We start from the raw sequence: 17866 nt of genomic DNA on the forward strand, positions 1-17866 counted from the left end.
CCTGCTTGTAGTTGGGTACAATCCCACGAAGCCTGGCTTGCACATGCTGGCCAAGGTGGATAACCAATCAACTGATGCCACAAGTTCCATATACACCCCCCTTCGAATCTATTTGAACGCTCCCTTCGTCGCTTCTTCTTTATATTTAGATGCAGTTTACCGTTGATAAATGCATAGTGTGATTCCTGGACGTCTAATCGTGGCACAGTGTTGGCAGGGTCGTTTCAAATCAGCCCGAAGGATCAAATTCAAAGCGCCCTCATTATCCGCCTCCTCGAGTAAGGCGGATCGACTATGCCGCACAAGGCACTCACGTGGAAACTTGATTTCGCTTGTAAACTAAAATGACGGTGTACTAGATTGTATTTAAGCGCGGTAAATTCCAATCCCTCTTAATGTCCCCGACTAAGCTTAGACTGACGTTATTATCAGTTCTCCAAGGTGAACCCAACTCTGTCATCCCCGATCTCTTTCAGCTACAATCTCATCATGCCTCCAACCCCCAGAGCCGTGAATGCTGCCCCTTGGCATCTGCCTCGAAGGAAATCACAAATCTTACGCACCCGGCGACGTCATCAGCGGATATGTGTATCGGAAGATCCACATCGTCAGTCCCAACGCAAGCCTGCGTCTTGCGTTACACTGGAGGTCAAAGTCGAAAATCACCACAGGCGGAAAGGCCCAATGCGTCTACCGCGGGCGCTTCGCCTTCTTAGAAGATACACATTTACTGTATGAGGGGCCGTTGCACGTCGAAGCAGGCACTCCCGGCCTCAAGTGGCCGTTTGCCATCGCCATCCCTCTCACAGGAAATCGCAGAAACATGCGCGTGGCTTCCCCTGATGAGAGCTATCTTCCCCTTGCCGCTGGAAACGAGCCAAACCCGCCGTTGTCGTTGCCGCCCTCATTCTCCGGTCAAGGACTCTCGACCAATATGGACGCCTTTGTCGAATTTTATCTTCAAGCTTCACTCCGCACCACTAGCCAAGGCTCTACCAAGAGTCTAGATGCAACGCTCCCCGTAACTATCCACACCTTTGCCCAGGGACCACCTATCGCCCACTTCGAATTACAACGGGAAATAATGACTCGGTCACTCGCATCGTATCGCCTTGCCCCTGGAATGGAAACGACCCATTTATCCTTTTCTCAAAAAACGCGTACCATTTTCAAATCCTCAAAAGTTCCCCGCTTGGCGTTTCGTCTCTCCGTGGATATCCCTTCCATACTACAACTTGAGAATCCGACTCCCATTCCTTTCTATATCCAGGCTCATCCGATTAGAGCGTAACGAGTGAGATTCTCCAGGGCACCTCTCCAACTTTTCATATGACATCAATCTCTATGAAACTGAAGGCCATTACGGAGGTGAAGTGTGCGGGGACCTTCTGGCCCCATGAGTGGACCGCAAAGCAAAAGCTGAACCTCCATTTAGCCACGGTTCTCCTCGGGCTGGAAACGCCCATTTCCATCCCTTGCGTGACTGAACGATGCCCTGTCAACGTCGGCGAGCTGATGAACCAGAGGCTCAGATCTAGCGGCCACATCCGTCAGAAAATCACCATGGGTGGGATGCACATATACCCCAGCTCCACGACGTATAACATCAAACACACTCACGTCTTGAGCTGGTCTTTCGCGCTTTCCCTTGCGGACGAGAGCATTGAAGTGTCGGGGGATAATGTAGTGACCATATTGGCGCCCATTGACGATCGGGAATCTGACAACGTCTCGCCCAGCAACGGGTACCAAAACGGGCAGACGGGTCCGACTGGGTTCGGTAAGAGGTCTGAATCCTGGATGCATCCACCTCCGGCAGAGGACGCACCCTCATCGTTCGCTGAAGTTCAAGGCCGGAAAGCCGCGGCTGGTTAAAATGGTTCGAGTCACGATGTGATCGGGGCGCGCCCCCCGTCACCTCTGGACTGGTAATGCTTTTCCTTTTTTTTTTTTTTTGGTGGTGCACATGTCCGTAGTGTGATAAGCAAGTACTCTAGAGCAAGTTTGTAGAAGGGGCCGGGCCATTTCGGCTCTTTCTCCAACGTTCGTACGATACACCAATGACAGCTCGTCGATGGCCCTCCAATGTCTAGAATTGACCATTCTGTTTCCTGTCTCTCGCATCGCGCACTCCCCTTCCTCGTCCTCGGTCTTCAACCCCACCTTTGATCTTTGCTCTTCTCCAGCCCCAAAAGTCTGGATTTCTGAAGTCCCGCGACCCTGTCTTCGCCATACCTAGCACGCCGCGATAACCAACATGTCCAAGAGCTGAAGCCCGGGAATCGGAGCCCATATCACAATTCTACCGCACACCCGCATGGCCACCATTATTAGACACTAGCTAGAAAAAAGCTGAACGCCCAGCACTAGGCGACTGAAATCTAGGTTAACCGCATCAAGGCCGTTATAAGACCGGCACGGGACCATGATAGTGACCAGCCGAAACTCCCAAAAGATGCTAGCCTGAGAAATTTCGATGGCGGGGTCTGTTCGAGGACCTAGAAAAATCCTTGTCTGAAAAATCTCGATAGCGAGATCTGCTTGAGTATGCCGAGAAATTCCGGCATGAAAGATGGTGGTGACGAGGATAGAAGGCTAGCTTCTGGACCTTGATCCTACAATGTCAACCGGCCGGCCATGAAGGGGGAAGATTATTCGTATGGACTTCATCCAGCCCCTAGACCACACGATTGTAAATTGGCCACCCTCACTGAAGGTCGGAGCAGCCGCGTATGGAAGGGGAACTCGATATGTTCGCGTCGTTTATCCTGCATAGTGCAGAAGTCCTACCCCTTCGCGTGGTATCGGCAAGTCATCCTCCTTGACGTCGTATTTATTTGTGAGTCTCGCCAATCCCGGTGAAGGTCTCCATCAAGTCAGTGCGCGGAAAGTGGAACGGATAGGCTTTGCACATTCGGACAGATGATATTCTTCGGTGAAACGATGGAATAGGGCGCGTGCTGTTGGCGACTATCCTGTATCCTCAAAGAGAACCATAACCCGGTGGTTTTAATAGTCGCAGCCTATATCTCCAAGCCTGTCCCATCTGTGGTGTAGCTTCTAGATAAGAACACAGACACCCCACTAGACTAGCGTGGAATGCCTGGAGGCACGCCAGAGCCTGGGCTAGGGGACAGAGCTGCTACAAACCATGCCGCCGTCCTGCCACGCGGAGGGCTAGAGAGAAGTTGAGCGAGACACATGTAGATTAGCGAAATGGAGTCCAACACATATATTTGGATTGAATACAAAAAGGGGAGATCCTGACATATTTAGCGCCCATCGTCCAGGCTTAGTAACTCAGCCCATGCTCTCGCCCTTGCCAAACACCAAGGTCCAGGAATCTACAGATAACTGTCATATTTCCTTCACAAACCCCACCTCCACCAAGTTATTGTAGTCAATATCCAAGTCCGCAAGTTTAGTCCTCGAGTTCTCACGGATCCATAGGAATGTCTCGAGCCCGATGACTCTTGCTAGGCGGCGGATGATATTCCCGTTGTCCTGGCGTACCCGCATTACCTGCTTGCCCATGACGTACACTATCTGAGCATCTTGCGCATCATTCAAGGCTTTCAGCTCCTCATGCGCTGCAGGCCGCAGACCCGGAGAGACAGAGCTGTTGTCGACTGCAATGCCGCGGGTGATGAAAATAGAAACTTCATTCGTGATGATGCGCCCTAGGTCAGGCGTGAGCACATCATCCATATAGCCGTGGCGTAGGACCAAACGGTACGCTGACGGGATCTGCTGCACTCGAGTGATTACGAAGCGCTGCTCCGGCGGAACTGTGGGTTGGGGCAGGGGGCGCATGTGGAAGAAGACAATGACGCCGGGGCGCGCCTTGAACTTGCGGATGAATTGTGTGAACACCCTGGGGATTGCATTGTCGCCGCTGCCCACTTTATCGAAGAAGATGCCGAGGCCGGAGGCGGCGGATATTTTTCCACCACCAAAAGCGGGCTTTAACATAAGCGTCAATTGCGGACCGCCCTCCCTTTGTCCATCACCGATGGAGGTTGACCGAGTAGGGGACAGCTGCAGAAGCTCCGATGGGGCGATGCGGTCCTTTGCTTCGGCAGTCCACTGCTGCTCCTTGCCCCAGCGCCAGAGGATGAAGATGCTGGAGAGGATGAAAGCGAGAAGGAGAGTGAACCAAGCGCCATGTGGGACTTTCCGGAGCGCTGACGACATGTAGGCCCCGTCGAGAGCGGCGAAGACAAGGAAGAGAGGGAGCACGATAAAGGATGGTGTTTTCCAGATGATTATTGCGACGAGGGACACTATGCATGTGGTGATCATGGTGACGATGATGACGCAGACACCGTACGCATTGCCGAGACTAGTGGTCTGAATGTTTCACGATCGTTAGCAGAGGCGCTCGTCAGGAAACTTCGAAGATAGGGAAAAATCGACTTACGTTATTGTAAACGGCAGTGACGATGACCGTGCCGATCATTAGTAGCCAGTTAGCCAAGGGCATGTATACCTGCTCGTGGAACTTGCGGCTGGTATGGACGGTCTTGATATGCGGGAAATAACTCAAGCGCATAACCTGGGAGAGCAGCTGGAACGTACTGGTAATCATGGCCTGGCTTGCCACGATAGCAGCCAGGACCGAAATCACCATGCCGAAATAGAAGCTTCCTGGAGGCACGGTGTAGAAGAAAGGGTTGGTGTACGCGGTTTCAGACTCGTCAGTCGAAATAAAAGCCGCCTGCCCAATATAAGCGAAGACCAAGCACGGGTACGCCAGGCACAGCCATGATAGCTGGATGGCTCGTTTGCCGAAGGCGCCGAGGTCCGCGAAAAGAGCCTCGACGCCAGTGAAGGCCAGGAGGAGGCCACCAAGAGACTTCCAGCCCTCGGATCCATTACGTATCAAGTAGGCGAAGGCGTAGTGTGGACTAAAAGCTCTGAGAACGGTATAGTCGTGCATCGCCAAGTTGTAGATACCACTGCACAGGTTGAACAGCAGCCAGACAACAACGACTGGCGCAAAGGAGGTGCCGAGTCTTGATGTGCCGAAAGGTTGCACGGCGAAAAGGACAATCAGAATAGCACAGGATATTCCAACGACTTCGGAAGTGCCTAAGTCGGCATTCGCTACCTTGATGCCCTGGATCGCGCCGAGAACTGACTGGGCAGGGGTAAGCACACCATCTGCGAGCACCATTGACACACCAAGAACTCCAATGGCCTTGAGTGCGAATTTCGCCGCGGAGCTGTTCTCTATGAAGCCCCGCACCGACTTACCAACGGGCTTCATGTCGTTAGTAAGGTGGCGGTCGAGGTGAATCAGACCCGGGGTATTGGGGTCGCGATACACGATATTAGCGTATCTGCTCAGCAGGGAGTAGAGCGCGAAGGTGCCGCCTTGCCCATCGTCGTCGGCGTTCAGGACGATGAAGCAGTACTTGACGGTGACGATGAGGGTGAGGGACCAGATGATAATCGACAGAGCACCGACGAGATCATCCCGCGAGGGCTGGGATGAGAACGTGGAGCTGTAGACGTAGAGAGGGCTCGTACCGATGTCACCATAGATGACGCCAGTGCTCTGCCACGCAAGCCAAAGGAGAACCTTGCCGGAGAACGACTGTTATGTGTCAGTAACCCGGAGACGAAGACTCATGGGAGGGAGGTTCACCTGTTTCTTCCCGCGATTGAGATCCTCTTCGGCAATCTGTCTTGCCTTCTCCTCCTGGTCGAGGTCCCAGTCCGTTTGGCAGTCCACAGCGGCTGCAAATGAAGCTTCTTGGCCGTCCTTGTCCGGCCGAGCATCATCCCCATCATCATCCCGCCTTCCAGTCATTGGAGAACTTGGTCAGGAATTTAAAATATCGTAGAAAAGGCACGTAATAAAGAGCAGGTGATTGGCCCACATTGCCCAAGGTTGGGGGTGAGCAACGCAAGTTAGCAATATGGAGCCGAACCGCATTCGATGGGGGATGGTATCGATAAGTACGGGAAAGGGGAAATGGTGGGAATGTGGAGGCCTCCGGTATCCGACGTAGGTCTCATTCACGTCGGTGCAAGATAGGTGGATGGGATGCAGTATCCATTGGAGAGTGATCTTGACTATCCATATCCAATCTCGTAATATTGAACTTTGGCAATCGAGGCAAAAAGATAACAACCCTACTTGTACACCTGCCGAAGCTTGGGCCGCCACGAATCCGAGCTAAATTGAGAGACTTGAGAGCCGTACCTAGAGCCGAACCTAGTTTAAATCCTGGTAACTATCAACAATGCCCACATCCGCAGGAGTTGGGATCCGAGCTATTGCGTGTCAGAGGCAAGAACCAAAAATCCCTCGTCACACGGATCCCAAGATCACAATATACCTGGCATTGAGGTCTTTGTTATTTGGTGATTATTGTAAAGCTCGGCCGAATGCCAAGCTTTTGGTGACAAGTCGTGGAACCTTGATCGCGGGTTCCGGCTGAGGTGTCTTGATTTGCATTAGCGCCGCTCCAGCGCCCGCAGAGCAGAGTATCTGCAGCCGTTTTGTCGCAGTGCCACGCCCTTTCGGTGGGTGAGGGTGCGGTGGCTAGCCCCTTGCTGCTCAGGGTTTCTCTTCCCGCGTTTTCACACCGGAATGATACCATGTTATCGGCTTTGAGAAAAGATGGTGCAAATACTCTACGGCCACACTCGAAGCTTGTGGTACCAGGGTCGTTGAACTGTACAGTCAAGATCTGGGACGTGGCGACAGGCGAAGTAGTGCAGAGACGTGTTTAGATCCCTGCTGACAGACAGAGACGCCCCCGCGCCCCTTTGCACTGGCATTCTCGAGGGGAAATCGCCCGTAGGCGGCTCGGATCCTTTTCCGCTGCTTTGGTTGCATAAAGTTCCAATCACGATCTTCTTCCTCGACCCACCCTTTCGCTTCTTCCCATACACAGATTCTTCCGGGAGGTCCAAGAGCACGGGTCTTGTAGGCCAGTAGATATTGGTGCTCAACTTGGCCTTCTGGGTGTTGGATGTTTAATTGATGCAAGACCTTTCTCCAGTTACGGACCAGGTAAAAGTTCTCAAGCGGGTGAAAGCACACCCGCTTCAGATCATCTTTGATAGGGCGCGGATCGATCGGTAAATAATCAAATGTGCAGGTGCTCGAGAACACAGGCACCGATCGATTTCGGTCCCAATGGTAGCGTTAACGCCAGTCCCATCCGTTTTCAGGCTCCGGGAGCGGCCCGATTAAGCCTTTATAGGACCGCCCTTCCTGATCCAGGGATACAAAGTAGACCTTCCGGAGATTTTGGAAGATTTCTCTACGGCTTTGTCGAACTTCACTGGGGTGGGAACCCATGCGCCCGGGCCCGGCGATAAATTTCATGCACCAATCATCTCCCGCGAGATTGGCAATGCCGATTCCGCGCGGATCGAGTCTTTTTAGCTGGTTAAAGAAGAAAAAGACACGATCATCCCGTAGTGTCCGAGATGTGGACGGGATAAACGGGTTGATGCATTCAACGTTGATGATGTCGAACTCCGGGTTGATGTAGAGGGTCCCGGCAGTGGCCAGGTCAATTGCCTGTGGATCACGGACCGAGAACCACTGCCAGGCATCGATGTAGTTCTCGGACCGTCCCCAAGACTCTTTGATTGTCTTTCGTAGCAGTTGGGTATCTGCCCCGATCAAGAAGCACGGGTGATGGACTCGGTAGAATCGGAGAGCTACATGTCGTGCCTCACGACACACCCTCAAAAATTTGCTAAACACCCGAATTCCGTGAATTATCTGCGCTCGGTTAGTTGAACTCTAAGATTAAGTCGAGCAGAATATAACCTACAACACGATAGTTTTCCGCGCTCTTGTCGAGAGGAAGATAGATATATAGAGAGACGAGACTGTTACGACTCATTCCCCAACGCCATATCTCATGCCGCAGCTCCGATGGAAGCAACTTGAATTGTGGGAAGGCAAAGATGTCTTGCTGCGACGGTGGATGCGGATTGAAGATGTTGAGATGTGGCTGGGCTTTCATTTCTCATTCCCCCTTCGAAGTTCGTCCATGTTGAAGCAAGGCAATAACAGATAACACTGACTCAGCGGGGACAAGCGCCGGGATATCCAAAACTTTACCTCTGATAAGATTGAAAGTACTGCGACACTGCGTTGGACAAAAAAGGGTGAATGAGAAGAGGCTGAGGTGATGGCGGGCTCATGAAGACAAATCTACCACCTAAAAATGCCTGTAAGAATCGACAGACACAATTGAAGCGTACGTCTCATGAACTTCGACAGGCTGCACTCTCCGAGGTTCGTAACTGTAAATATATTTGAGCAATATGGCACTTATCATTGGCCTCACATTCTGAAGACTTCTTAGAACCTGATTGGCTCAGCCTGTAAGCTCTGAAAACTTCGAGTTCACACGGAGATTCAGAACTCGAGGTTTGCTCAACAACGTCAACTAATATTAGGTTGGTCGGTGTTTGAGATGGCTAAATTCTTGCACTCGTGCATTTATGACCGGCCCTGCTCCTACTTTCGGACCATCATTAGAAAATTTTCATCATGAGCATCCAAATCAACTCTTCCAATAACGAGTTGATAGAAATAGTCTACCGACCAGCTAGAAATGTTACCCGGGCACTGGATTAACTTAACCGCCACGCTCCCCCCGTGAAAATCAATAGTCCTGGGCAGCGCAATGAAGCATCTTGGGCAAACACCCGGATGCGGGGAAGTCTCGTCAGGTTGGTAGTAGCAAGTCTGTAGACTGTACTAGTGCTGAAGCTCCTAGGCTAAGTTAGTCTCAATGCAGCTAATAATCCACCAGCTAGAGATAACCCGAGCAAGGCCTGGGAAGCTAGACGCTCGCTAACTTGTTGGTGGGGGTCTAGGAATCTAGGAACTATCGCTAAGGGTACGGGCTACTCCCGCACGAGAGGGTGTCGTCTCTACCGGCGGCGCTCGCCCTTCGAGAAGCACGATCCAGGACGAAAGACAGATAGAAAGGAACTGGCTTGTGGCAGCCAAGCGTTCGCAGCGACATCACTTTTAGATCCTTCGATGTCGCCTCTTCTTATCCTATCAAAGTAGAATTCGGTAAGCGTTGGTCCTCGATCAACTGCCGAGCAGCTAGGACGAGATTACAACCCGGATTTACATCCATTATGAAAACCCCGAAGATTTAGCAACCCATGTATTTCATAACGTCCAGTCCCTTCTGTGACTGTACAAGGTCCCGGATGGACTTCGTTTTGATTTTCTCGGCTGGTGTAGGACTCTCTGACATTATAGGAAGTAAGGAGGTAATGAAGATGAGGAAGAATACGAGGAGCGCGAGGGAGAGTCAGACAAAGAGGAGGAGGAGGAAGAAGAAGACGATGAGGAGATGAAGAGGAGTATGAAGAGGAGGAGGATGCAATGATGGGCGGTAAGCAGGAAATGTGAGGTTGGAGTGCTCTAGGGTATTAATATTATAAAGAAGGCACGCCGAAAGTCGATATCGTCGCCTTGTGCGTGCGTTTGAATTCGAAAGCTGCATCAAGAACCGTCCTATTTCGCCGTCTGTATTTAACGCTGGCCAAGGAAGGTAGGCACTACGACGTGAATGTAATAACGGCGGGCCGCAAAAGGGTCCGATCAGTACGTTTGTTGGTGCAGGAACACAACTTTATTGGCTGAGCTTGGAGCGTATTTCTGCGCCTCCTTCTATTGTGCATGGTGTTATGGCATGACTCCCTCTGGGTACGACATCGGATTAGGGGCGCAGTTTTCTCCCCTCCTCGGGACAGAAGGACGCTTTCGTGTTGTTCTCTTGTCGACACGCGATTAAAGGCTGTCTCTCAAGCTCTCTCATAATGGCATCCCCAGATCCCCTGCTGCAAACTTTCTACGATGCCAAGACTGAATTTGAAAAGAGCCTCCCGTCAAACGTCCGATTCCGGGACATCCTCGCCGTAACCAGCGCCGACAAACTATGGGACGCCATGAACAAACTGCAGGCGGAGCAGGCCAAGAAAAGAAGGATGCGCTGGTTGGGGAAAATCGGCCCCTTCATCGAGCGGCTCGAGAGTCTATCAGGCGTAATCGAGGTTTTCACTCAGGCAAAACCCGAAATCATGGCTCTCGTATGGGGTCCCATCAAGCTTGTCCTCATGTGTGTCCGTCAGTGGTCCCAGGCTTTCGACGCCATTGTCAAGAGCATACAAAGGATCGGGGATCTTCTGCCTCAATTCAACAATGTCTTGCCGAGCTTTATCAACAACAAGCACATCAAGGATGTCGTGGTACTCTTCTTTCAGGACATTCTAGACTTCTACAGGGAGATTCTGCAGTTTTTCACCCTACCTTGTAAGCCCATGCGTTTACCCATCAAAGACTTAACGATTTGGCTAACAATCCCAATAGTAGCAAAAGCCATGTGGGAGACTGTTTGGCCGAAGCGTAAAGAGGCAATCCGTGACGTCGAGGCCAGAATCGAACTGCACGCGACACTTCTTCGCGACAACGTCACTTTTGAAGACATCAGGAGGGCCGAAGAAGCCAGGGCCGCGTCCTTCAGAGAGTTTCGAGAGGCGGAGGCGCAGCGTTCGAAGGAAAACTTCCAAGCGTTGGAAATCGCCATCAACCCTCGGATGTACGACGACAGATTAAGCTGGCTGGATAGGCGCATATGTCCAGGAACATCCGATTGGCTGGGGGAAGATCGAGAGTTTTGCAAATGGCTGGACAAATCTGATCAAACAATCAGATTATTATGGCTGCAGGGAATTCCCGGGGCTGGTATGTGGAGATTTTATCTCTTTTAGCCAGTTCGGTACAGTCGACTGACGGAATTCGCCTCGATGAATAGGAAAGACCTTTCTTGCCAGTTGGGTGGCCCTCGAAGCGAAGAAAAAGGGCCGTGTTGTGTACGCTTTCAACAGCTACATCCACACTGACACCACTTCGATATCCATCATGCATTCCCTACTATTTCAACTAGCGTCGGAGGACGAGGACCTTCAAACCATCTTGACCGAATCCAACAAACGAGATCTGAAAACCAACATGGCCACTGCGAAGGAATTACTTACTAACGCTCTCAAGGTTGTCGGAGGTGCCTTCGTCATTGTAGATGGGTTGGATGAAGTTGAGGAAGTTGAGCGGAAGCTCTTCTTAATCTCTCTGATGGACGTTTTAGACGCCTGCAGAGATACGACAACGAAGGTCTGCATCAGCAGCAGAGCGGAGCATGATATCACCCAAATACTGGTGCCGAAGGCTACGACAATTCGTGTTGATAAGAAGAACATCGTGGGGATACAAGTCTACGTTGGCAGCAGGTATAAACAGTGGATGGCGGAGTCTGATTTCTCAAGCCGAGGACGACAGGAGATCCAAGCCCTGCTCTCCCCGATTTCCGTCACAGCAAAAGGTGGCCAATTTTATCCAGTCCCCAACGACAAGACTCTCGTTACTAACAGTCTTCCTTTTTTCAACTACCTATAGGAATGTTCTTGTATGCTCGCATCATCATCGACAATGTAGTCGATTTGACCAACATCGACGATGTCCGAAGAGAACTGAGAACTCTCCCAGCGAATCTTGGTGCAGCGTAAGTCCCAGACATACTAATATTGAACAAACCCAATCCCAAACCCATCTAACATTGCGTCACCAATTGCAAAGGTACGAGCGTGTCTTCTCGCGTATCAACCATCTACCCAAGCAAAAGCAGCAAAGCGCCAAGAGGATCCTCGGATGGATCGGCTGCTCGCCCACCCCACTCAAACAACACGAGCTTGAGCAGGCCCTACTTGTCGCGGCCAAGACTTACGACGACACGCCGACCGTCGACAGTTCGCTAAACATCGTCAAACTCTGCGGGCCAATCGTCGAAGTCGTAGACGGAACACTTCGGCTAGTGCACTTCACAGTCAAAGAGTATCTCTTCGGTGGCGAAAATGGGTTTGTCAGTATGCATCAATCCATTCTGGATCTCGTTGACACGTGCGTTACCTACCTCTGCTACGACGCCCTCGGACCCGATATCGAAGATGATCAGTTAAAGGAAAACTTACTCGCAGGCAAATATCGTTTTCTATCCTTTGCCTCGTACTGGTGGTTCGTCCTTGCCAAGCAATATATACGCTTGACACGCGACAAGACACAGCTCGACGACGTCAACGGACTGCTGCGAAAGCTCTTTTCCGAACGAGAGAATCTCAACTTTGAGGTTGATGTCGGTAATAAGGGGAATACAGAGCAAGGGCAAAAAAAAGATGGTCAGCCGAGCCAAAAGCGCCGGCAGTTGTGGTCAGGAGCTCCTGAGTTTGTCTCTGCTACAGTTTCGTTCTACAGGGACCAAAACGATTTGTGGACCGTACACAACAGTATGATGCTATAGACTCCCTCCCCGCCTCCCAACATCCCATGCTTCCAGTGGCCACCTCCCCTTCGCCTCATATTCCGCCTCTGTTGCCATTCCTTTGACTAACATTCTTTTGTGTAGGGGATAGTTGGACGTGCCGCGACCCCCTGTCTATTTCAATGTCATGTGCCCGAGTGGAGAATCTGTACCAAGAGCTACTCTGTCATGGCCGAGAACCCAAGGAACCTGCTCATAAAGAAGATTGCGTATGTGCGGACTTACAAAGGCACTACGGGAAATACTTATACAAGTGCCACTTCTTCTCATGCCCTGCGCGACGTAATGGATTCGCTACGGATACGGAGTGCAAACACCACCGAGAGGGACACAGCCGTCCATGGAAGTGCTCGGTAAGCTCGTGTCAATGGTCTGAAATGGGCTTTACGACCCAAGAGCGTCAGGAACGCCACCAAGAAAGGTATCACAAGGCCATGCGAGAGGGTGTCTATAGTAACCCTTCGGTCATGGAGGATGAGGCTCTATATCCCCTTCTTTATGAGCTGGTGATTTCCGGGAATATTGATGAGCTTGAAGCAACCTGGCCGTCTTGTCGCCAAAAAGTGAATGAGTTCACGAAGGCCGAACTACTTACCATGGCGGCTGGCCAAGGGTCGCTCCCGATGGTCCGACTATTCCTGGAGTGGGATGAGGATCAGCACAAGCCTCGAAACGACGCTGTCAAATTCATCGTTGTGATCCAAGACGCCATCCAAAGTGCCAACCCGGAACTCATGCGGTGGATTCTGTGCAAGGCCGCCTACTGGGGATCGGTTAGCGGCCGGAAATACCGCGATGTGGTCTTAGCGATTGGAAAGTCTGAGTCGACCGATGCGTTTGATATTTGGCAAGAAGTTATCACCTCACTTCCAAGCCCCAACGACAACCTCATTAAGGAATTGTTCGAAAAGACGGTTCTTACCACTATCAATAAATATCCTGATCAAGACGCGCGCCTTTATGATACCTGGAAGACACTGTACCAGAAGGGCCTACTAGAAAAGAACCTGGCCGATCTTGGACGGGCACTCACAACGGTCGCGCGGACTACTTTATCCATCGAGCAGGCAACGGCAATCCTTGCCTGCGGTGCTCCCATTGATTACCCCCGAACCTTGGGTGGCACAGGACACACGGCGCTGCACTGGGCATGCAAGAACACGTCCCGCGAGGCAGCTCGGTTCATAAAGTTCTTGCTCGTGGAGGGAGCGAACCCATTCACCTCCTTCGGCAAGCTCGCCGCGGAGGAGGAAGGTGCCCGGAAGATTGAGACTTGGTTGAACGTGACCTGGGATGACCTCATGGAATGGGCATTCCAACAGCGGCGTTCCAAAGGTCTTCCAATTCTGCGCGATAAACAGCGTTTTCCGCGTTACAAGTTGACTGGTAAGGAATTGGATGCTGCCAGTAAGCATGCCATGCAGTCAGGCCGTCCTTTCTTGCTATCATTATTTCTCGGAAATCTGTTGTAATTAAATGCCAAATTACATTCATTCACCATCTAACAGGATCGGCCTCTCCCAACGCAGGGTCAGTCTCCATGCAGTCTCTCATTTTAGTGATTCCAAGAGTTTCTAGAAGGTGAGCAGTCAGAGCCTAGAGCATTACTTACGGTGGTGCGTGGGTATGATTGCGTAGTTCTCCTTACCTTGAAGCGTTGCCCGTCAACCTCGCTTTGCTTGAGTTCAGAAGAAGAAAGGGACTGGTGAATCAAACGTATCTTATCTTGCTGAACATCACGAACATACTGCCAGCCACGTTAGCCGACAACAAGCTCTTTCACTTTCCGTATAATGGAATAGGCCCCTGCGCTCGCACTTAGAGTGGGCGACCTACGAACTCGATAGAGTCTTTGATCAAGTAACGAGTGATCACGACGTCGCGCGTCTGACCGATCCTGTGGACCCGATCGACTGCCTGAGCCTCCACCATCGGATTCCAATGGGGTTCCATGATATGGACGTGATTTGCGACGGTGAAGTTGACCCTAGAAAGGCGACACGCACGGTGAGCACGGCTAAATTGCAGCAACAGTCAAGGACAGAAGGAAAATTGAGACCGCATTACCCTTCACCAACGCTGCCGATGGTGGCAAGCATCACTCTACACTTCGGATCGTTGCGAAACGCTCTCATGGCGTCCTCTCGGCCTATTAGCGACGTCTGTCCATCGATTCGCTTGAAACCAATTTCGCTCTGTTCGAGGGCTTTTTGTATGAAGTCCAACATCTTAGTCCAGCAACTAAATACAACACTTTTGATATTGATACTTGTTAGCTTGTAGGTGTGAAGAATCATAAAGGGAGTGGAGGTCTCCGAGTATTACCTTCTAGAAACCTCTCCCCCTCCTTCCCCGTCCGTCGACTCTCCTGCGAGTTCCTTGCGCAGATTCTGTAGCAACGCATTAATCTTTATAGAAGGCTGATACTCGCCGGCGGTGTTTCCATTGGTTGTGGCTGGTGGGACCGGCGAATTTGCCGAACACTTTGGGCATGAGCCTTGTGGCGACTGGCTCTCATCTCTGTCGTCGGCTTCTAGGCATTTTGCGCAGATGGCGTGGCCGCAGCCAAACTCCGCCGGGCCCAGCACGTCGAGGTCGTCGTCTTCCAATTCCTCCCCGCAAGAATCGCACTTTTGAGACCCCATTGCCATCATTTGCCAGTCAAGCGACTCGATGTCTCTGTCTTGCCATGCTCGCAAGGCAGCCACCGGAAGCAGATTCTCCCCATGGTCACAGATACGCCGAAGATGTCCTATCAGGGGCAGGATATTGCTTCCACTCCCACTGCTCCGCCCTCTCTTCAACTTCGGTGGTTTGGCTTTATTGCCCTTGGCTTTTTCGATTGTAAGAGCTATCGTCGCAGCCCGGCTCTTGAAGAAGTTATACAGCTCCCTTTCTCCCTTGCCCAATTCCAACACCGTGTTGACCTCCTGCTTCTTCGGTAATTTGAGACTGCTCTCGATGATATCTTTCGTTCTCCGTAGACAAGTGGCTTTTACCAAACTGCGGAGGTGCTCGAAGGCGTAACCCTTCTTTTTCTTGATTGGGTCCGCTATCCAATGATTGAAATCGGTCGCCTTTTCTAGGGAATGGACCCCGATAAAGCTGAGCAAGGCCCCGAAGTCGTCGAGGCAATTTTGTATCGGCGTGCCGGTCAGACACCAACGGCATGGGGAGTGAAGAGCTTGCACCGCCGAGAAGCCCTTCGAACCTCGGTTGCGAACGTGGTGGGCTATCACATTCGCCACGGTCAGTCTCAGCAGCCCGCACCGTGAGCATTCGAACAGTCAGTAAAAGAAAGCTGGGGGCTAAGTACCTTCATCAAGTATCACCCTTGCCCATTTCATCTGATATAGAGGGCCTCCTGTCACCTTCTCTGACCTTAAGGTGTCATAGGTTGTTAGTATTACGTCTGCATCATGCCAGTTCACCGCGATTCGTTGTCGATTACTTCCGTGGTAGGTCCGCACGCTAATATCTCCAGGCTTAACATGTCTAGATTATTGGATTTCCACCTGTCAGATAACATCTCGTTGCTAAACCTGGGAGCAGAATGGTGATACTTCTCAAATTGCTGGTTCCATTCGGGGATGGTGGACTTGGGCGTGACGATTAGTGTGACTCGGCTGCTGGATCTAGTCCATGACTTGGTAGATTCTAGAGAATCGATGTGCCATAAGATTAACGAGATGGCAGACAACGTCTTCCCTAGGCCCATTTCCTAAACTCTGACGTTAACGGCGAGTTATACTGAGAATCGGCGAAGGGAGTACACTTGTAGCATACATCGGCCAAGATCCCTCCGCGCACGAGTGGTGGATGGTGGTCGCGTGGCTGACCGGTAACTATGTGGTAATATCTCCAAGACGTTAGTACCTGCGTTAGCCAGCAGAGAAGCCCGCATACGATGCACACCTTCTCAATCCGCGGGAATCTACCCTGGGTACCCAGAGTGCTGGAAATGCCGGTTTATCGTAGGTTCCGCATTCCTTTTCGATCATCATAGCCAAGGCACTGATTTGGTGGCTACGACAAATGTAAACTCTTGTCATTACGGAGCGTATACTCAAGAACTTACTCTTTGAGCTTAGATTGTAGCCGCTTGCTGGGGCGTATACCGAACGTTGCATCAGGGTCGTGGGCAGACTCGAAGATCTTCAGCAACTGAGTCATTTCGACCTCCGTCGTCGCTTCGCCTCCCGCACTCCTAGGAGAAATCGACAAGTTTTCCAGCGGAGGCATGGAGCCGCCAGGACGAAGTAGGTATTGCGGGTTGAAATATGGCACTCGGCCGTCGCATTCAGACAGCGACGGGTGTTGAAGGAAAAGCTCGCCGTTTCCCAAGATTTTGGCAACGGTCAGCTTCTCGGACATCAAGCCGTAGACAACAACGCGTAAAGTGGCTTGAACGTATTGGCATTGTCGGCGAGTCTCTGGGATGACGACGAGGGCCGTCCAGAACACCTTTGCGCTCGTTTGAAGGCGGCGAAGAGTAGGTGAACAAGCAGAAGAAGCCGCCCCGATATTTCCAGGCGGGCTCATGGTTACTATTTTCGCCGTTTCCTTGGATAGCTCGAGTTCAACGGGAATGACATCCACATCCTTCATGACAGAAGACTTTACGATACATGATATTTCCAACTACACTAGATCAATATATCGCGGGATCATGATAGAGGGATCGGATCTAATACCTACCAAGCCGAAGCAGGTATCGTACCAGGCATCATTATCCGGTGCGACTGTCTGCGGGAGATCGTGTGCCATGGTGAACTTGGACGTAGTGGCTAGTGGTGCTTTGGCCTTACTCGATTGCCCTTGTTGGTGAGAATCATGCTCGTCAGCTTTGGAGTCCAGGATAGGCTCTTCACGAGCAGATTCCATGGCAATATCCTCGTCATCGTCACCAGTCAGGTCAATGATAATAGGCGGACCTGGCGTCGCCGATGTCGAGGGTCTTGAGGCTGATTGCGAGTGGTGAAGGTGGGACACCGGACTTTGAGGGCTTTTGGCAGCTTGTCGATGTTGTGGCCTCTCGGAGAGGTCGGAATCCAGACTCAAGACCTGGGCGCTCTCCCCACGTAGTCGCTTTCGCAGCCGTTCATTGCTGTGGCCCTCAGTTTCTACCAGACGCTTTTGGCTCGCACTCCCACTACCATCCTTGCCATCCTTGCCATCCTTGCCGCCAACCATTTGGGATTAAAAGGATAAGTAGAGTATTAGGGCTCGAGCGACCTCGAACCCTGTGTGTGTAGCTCGACGGCGTCCATCGTCCGGCTATGCTCGGTTGTCCCTCTTTGGCGTACGCAGGTTTCCGCTCCCACAACCACAAGAAAATCGCAAGCCCAATCTCGACCCATCCGTCTCCAGGACCGAAAAGGGTGCGATTTCCCCTCGTGTGATCGACATCACCCAACCAGATTACGTGCAGCATTCTTAGAACCAACGCAAGGTTACATCAATCTGCACTCCCACGCAGCCACCATGCACGA

General features: G+C 51.5%; 4 protein-coding genes across 4 annotated transcripts; 2 read left to right on the forward strand and 2 right to left on the reverse strand.

Moving 5' to 3' along the window:
• Window positions 1–514: 514 nt before the first annotated feature.
• SAPIO_CDS4261 (uncharacterized protein) lies at window positions 515–1875 on the forward strand (the record flags this gene model as incomplete). Its single annotated transcript, XM_016786853.1, has 2 exons — window positions 515–914; window positions 1436–1875. 2 exons carry the CDS (start codon window positions 515–517, stop codon window positions 1873–1875), a joined length of 840 nt encoding a protein of 279 aa, XP_016643455.1.
• A 1482-nt stretch (window positions 1876–3357) lies between these two features.
• On the reverse strand, window positions 3358–5815 carry SAPIO_CDS4262 (uncharacterized protein; the record flags this gene model as incomplete). Its single annotated transcript, XM_016786854.1, has 3 exons — window positions 3358–4350; window positions 4421–5599; window positions 5651–5815. The coding sequence occupies 3 exons, from the start codon at window positions 5813–5815 to the stop codon at window positions 3358–3360; spliced, it is 2337 nt and encodes a 778-aa protein (XP_016643456.1).
• A 4007-nt stretch (window positions 5816–9822) lies between these two features.
• SAPIO_CDS4263 (uncharacterized protein) lies at window positions 9823–14530 on the forward strand (the record flags this gene model as incomplete). The annotated part of the gene is made up of 9 exons (XM_016786855.1): window positions 9823–10315; window positions 10373–10601; window positions 10716–10747; window positions 10818–11381; window positions 11456–11561; window positions 11636–12329; window positions 12459–12727; window positions 12796–13781; window positions 14409–14530. The coding sequence occupies 9 exons, from the start codon at window positions 9823–9825 to the stop codon at window positions 14528–14530; spliced, it is 3495 nt and encodes a 1164-aa protein (XP_016643457.1).
• Window positions 14531–14695: 165 nt separating this feature from the next.
• SAPIO_CDS4264 (uncharacterized protein) lies at window positions 14696–17567 on the reverse strand (the record flags this gene model as incomplete). Its single annotated transcript, XM_016786856.1, has 5 exons — window positions 14696–15606; window positions 15691–15755; window positions 15917–16009; window positions 16453–16991; window positions 17073–17567. The coding sequence occupies 5 exons, from the start codon at window positions 17565–17567 to the stop codon at window positions 14696–14698; spliced, it is 2103 nt and encodes a 700-aa protein (XP_016643458.1).
• Between the last annotated feature and the right edge of the window lie 299 nt (window positions 17568–17866).

The sequence above is a fragment of the Scedosporium apiospermum genome (genome assembly GCF_000732125.1).
Source record: "Scedosporium apiospermum strain IHEM 14462 chromosome Unknown SEQ_SAPIO_0091, whole genome shotgun sequence".
In the NCBI taxonomy this organism is placed as follows: Eukaryota; Fungi; Ascomycota; class Sordariomycetes; order Microascales; family Microascaceae; genus Scedosporium; species Scedosporium apiospermum.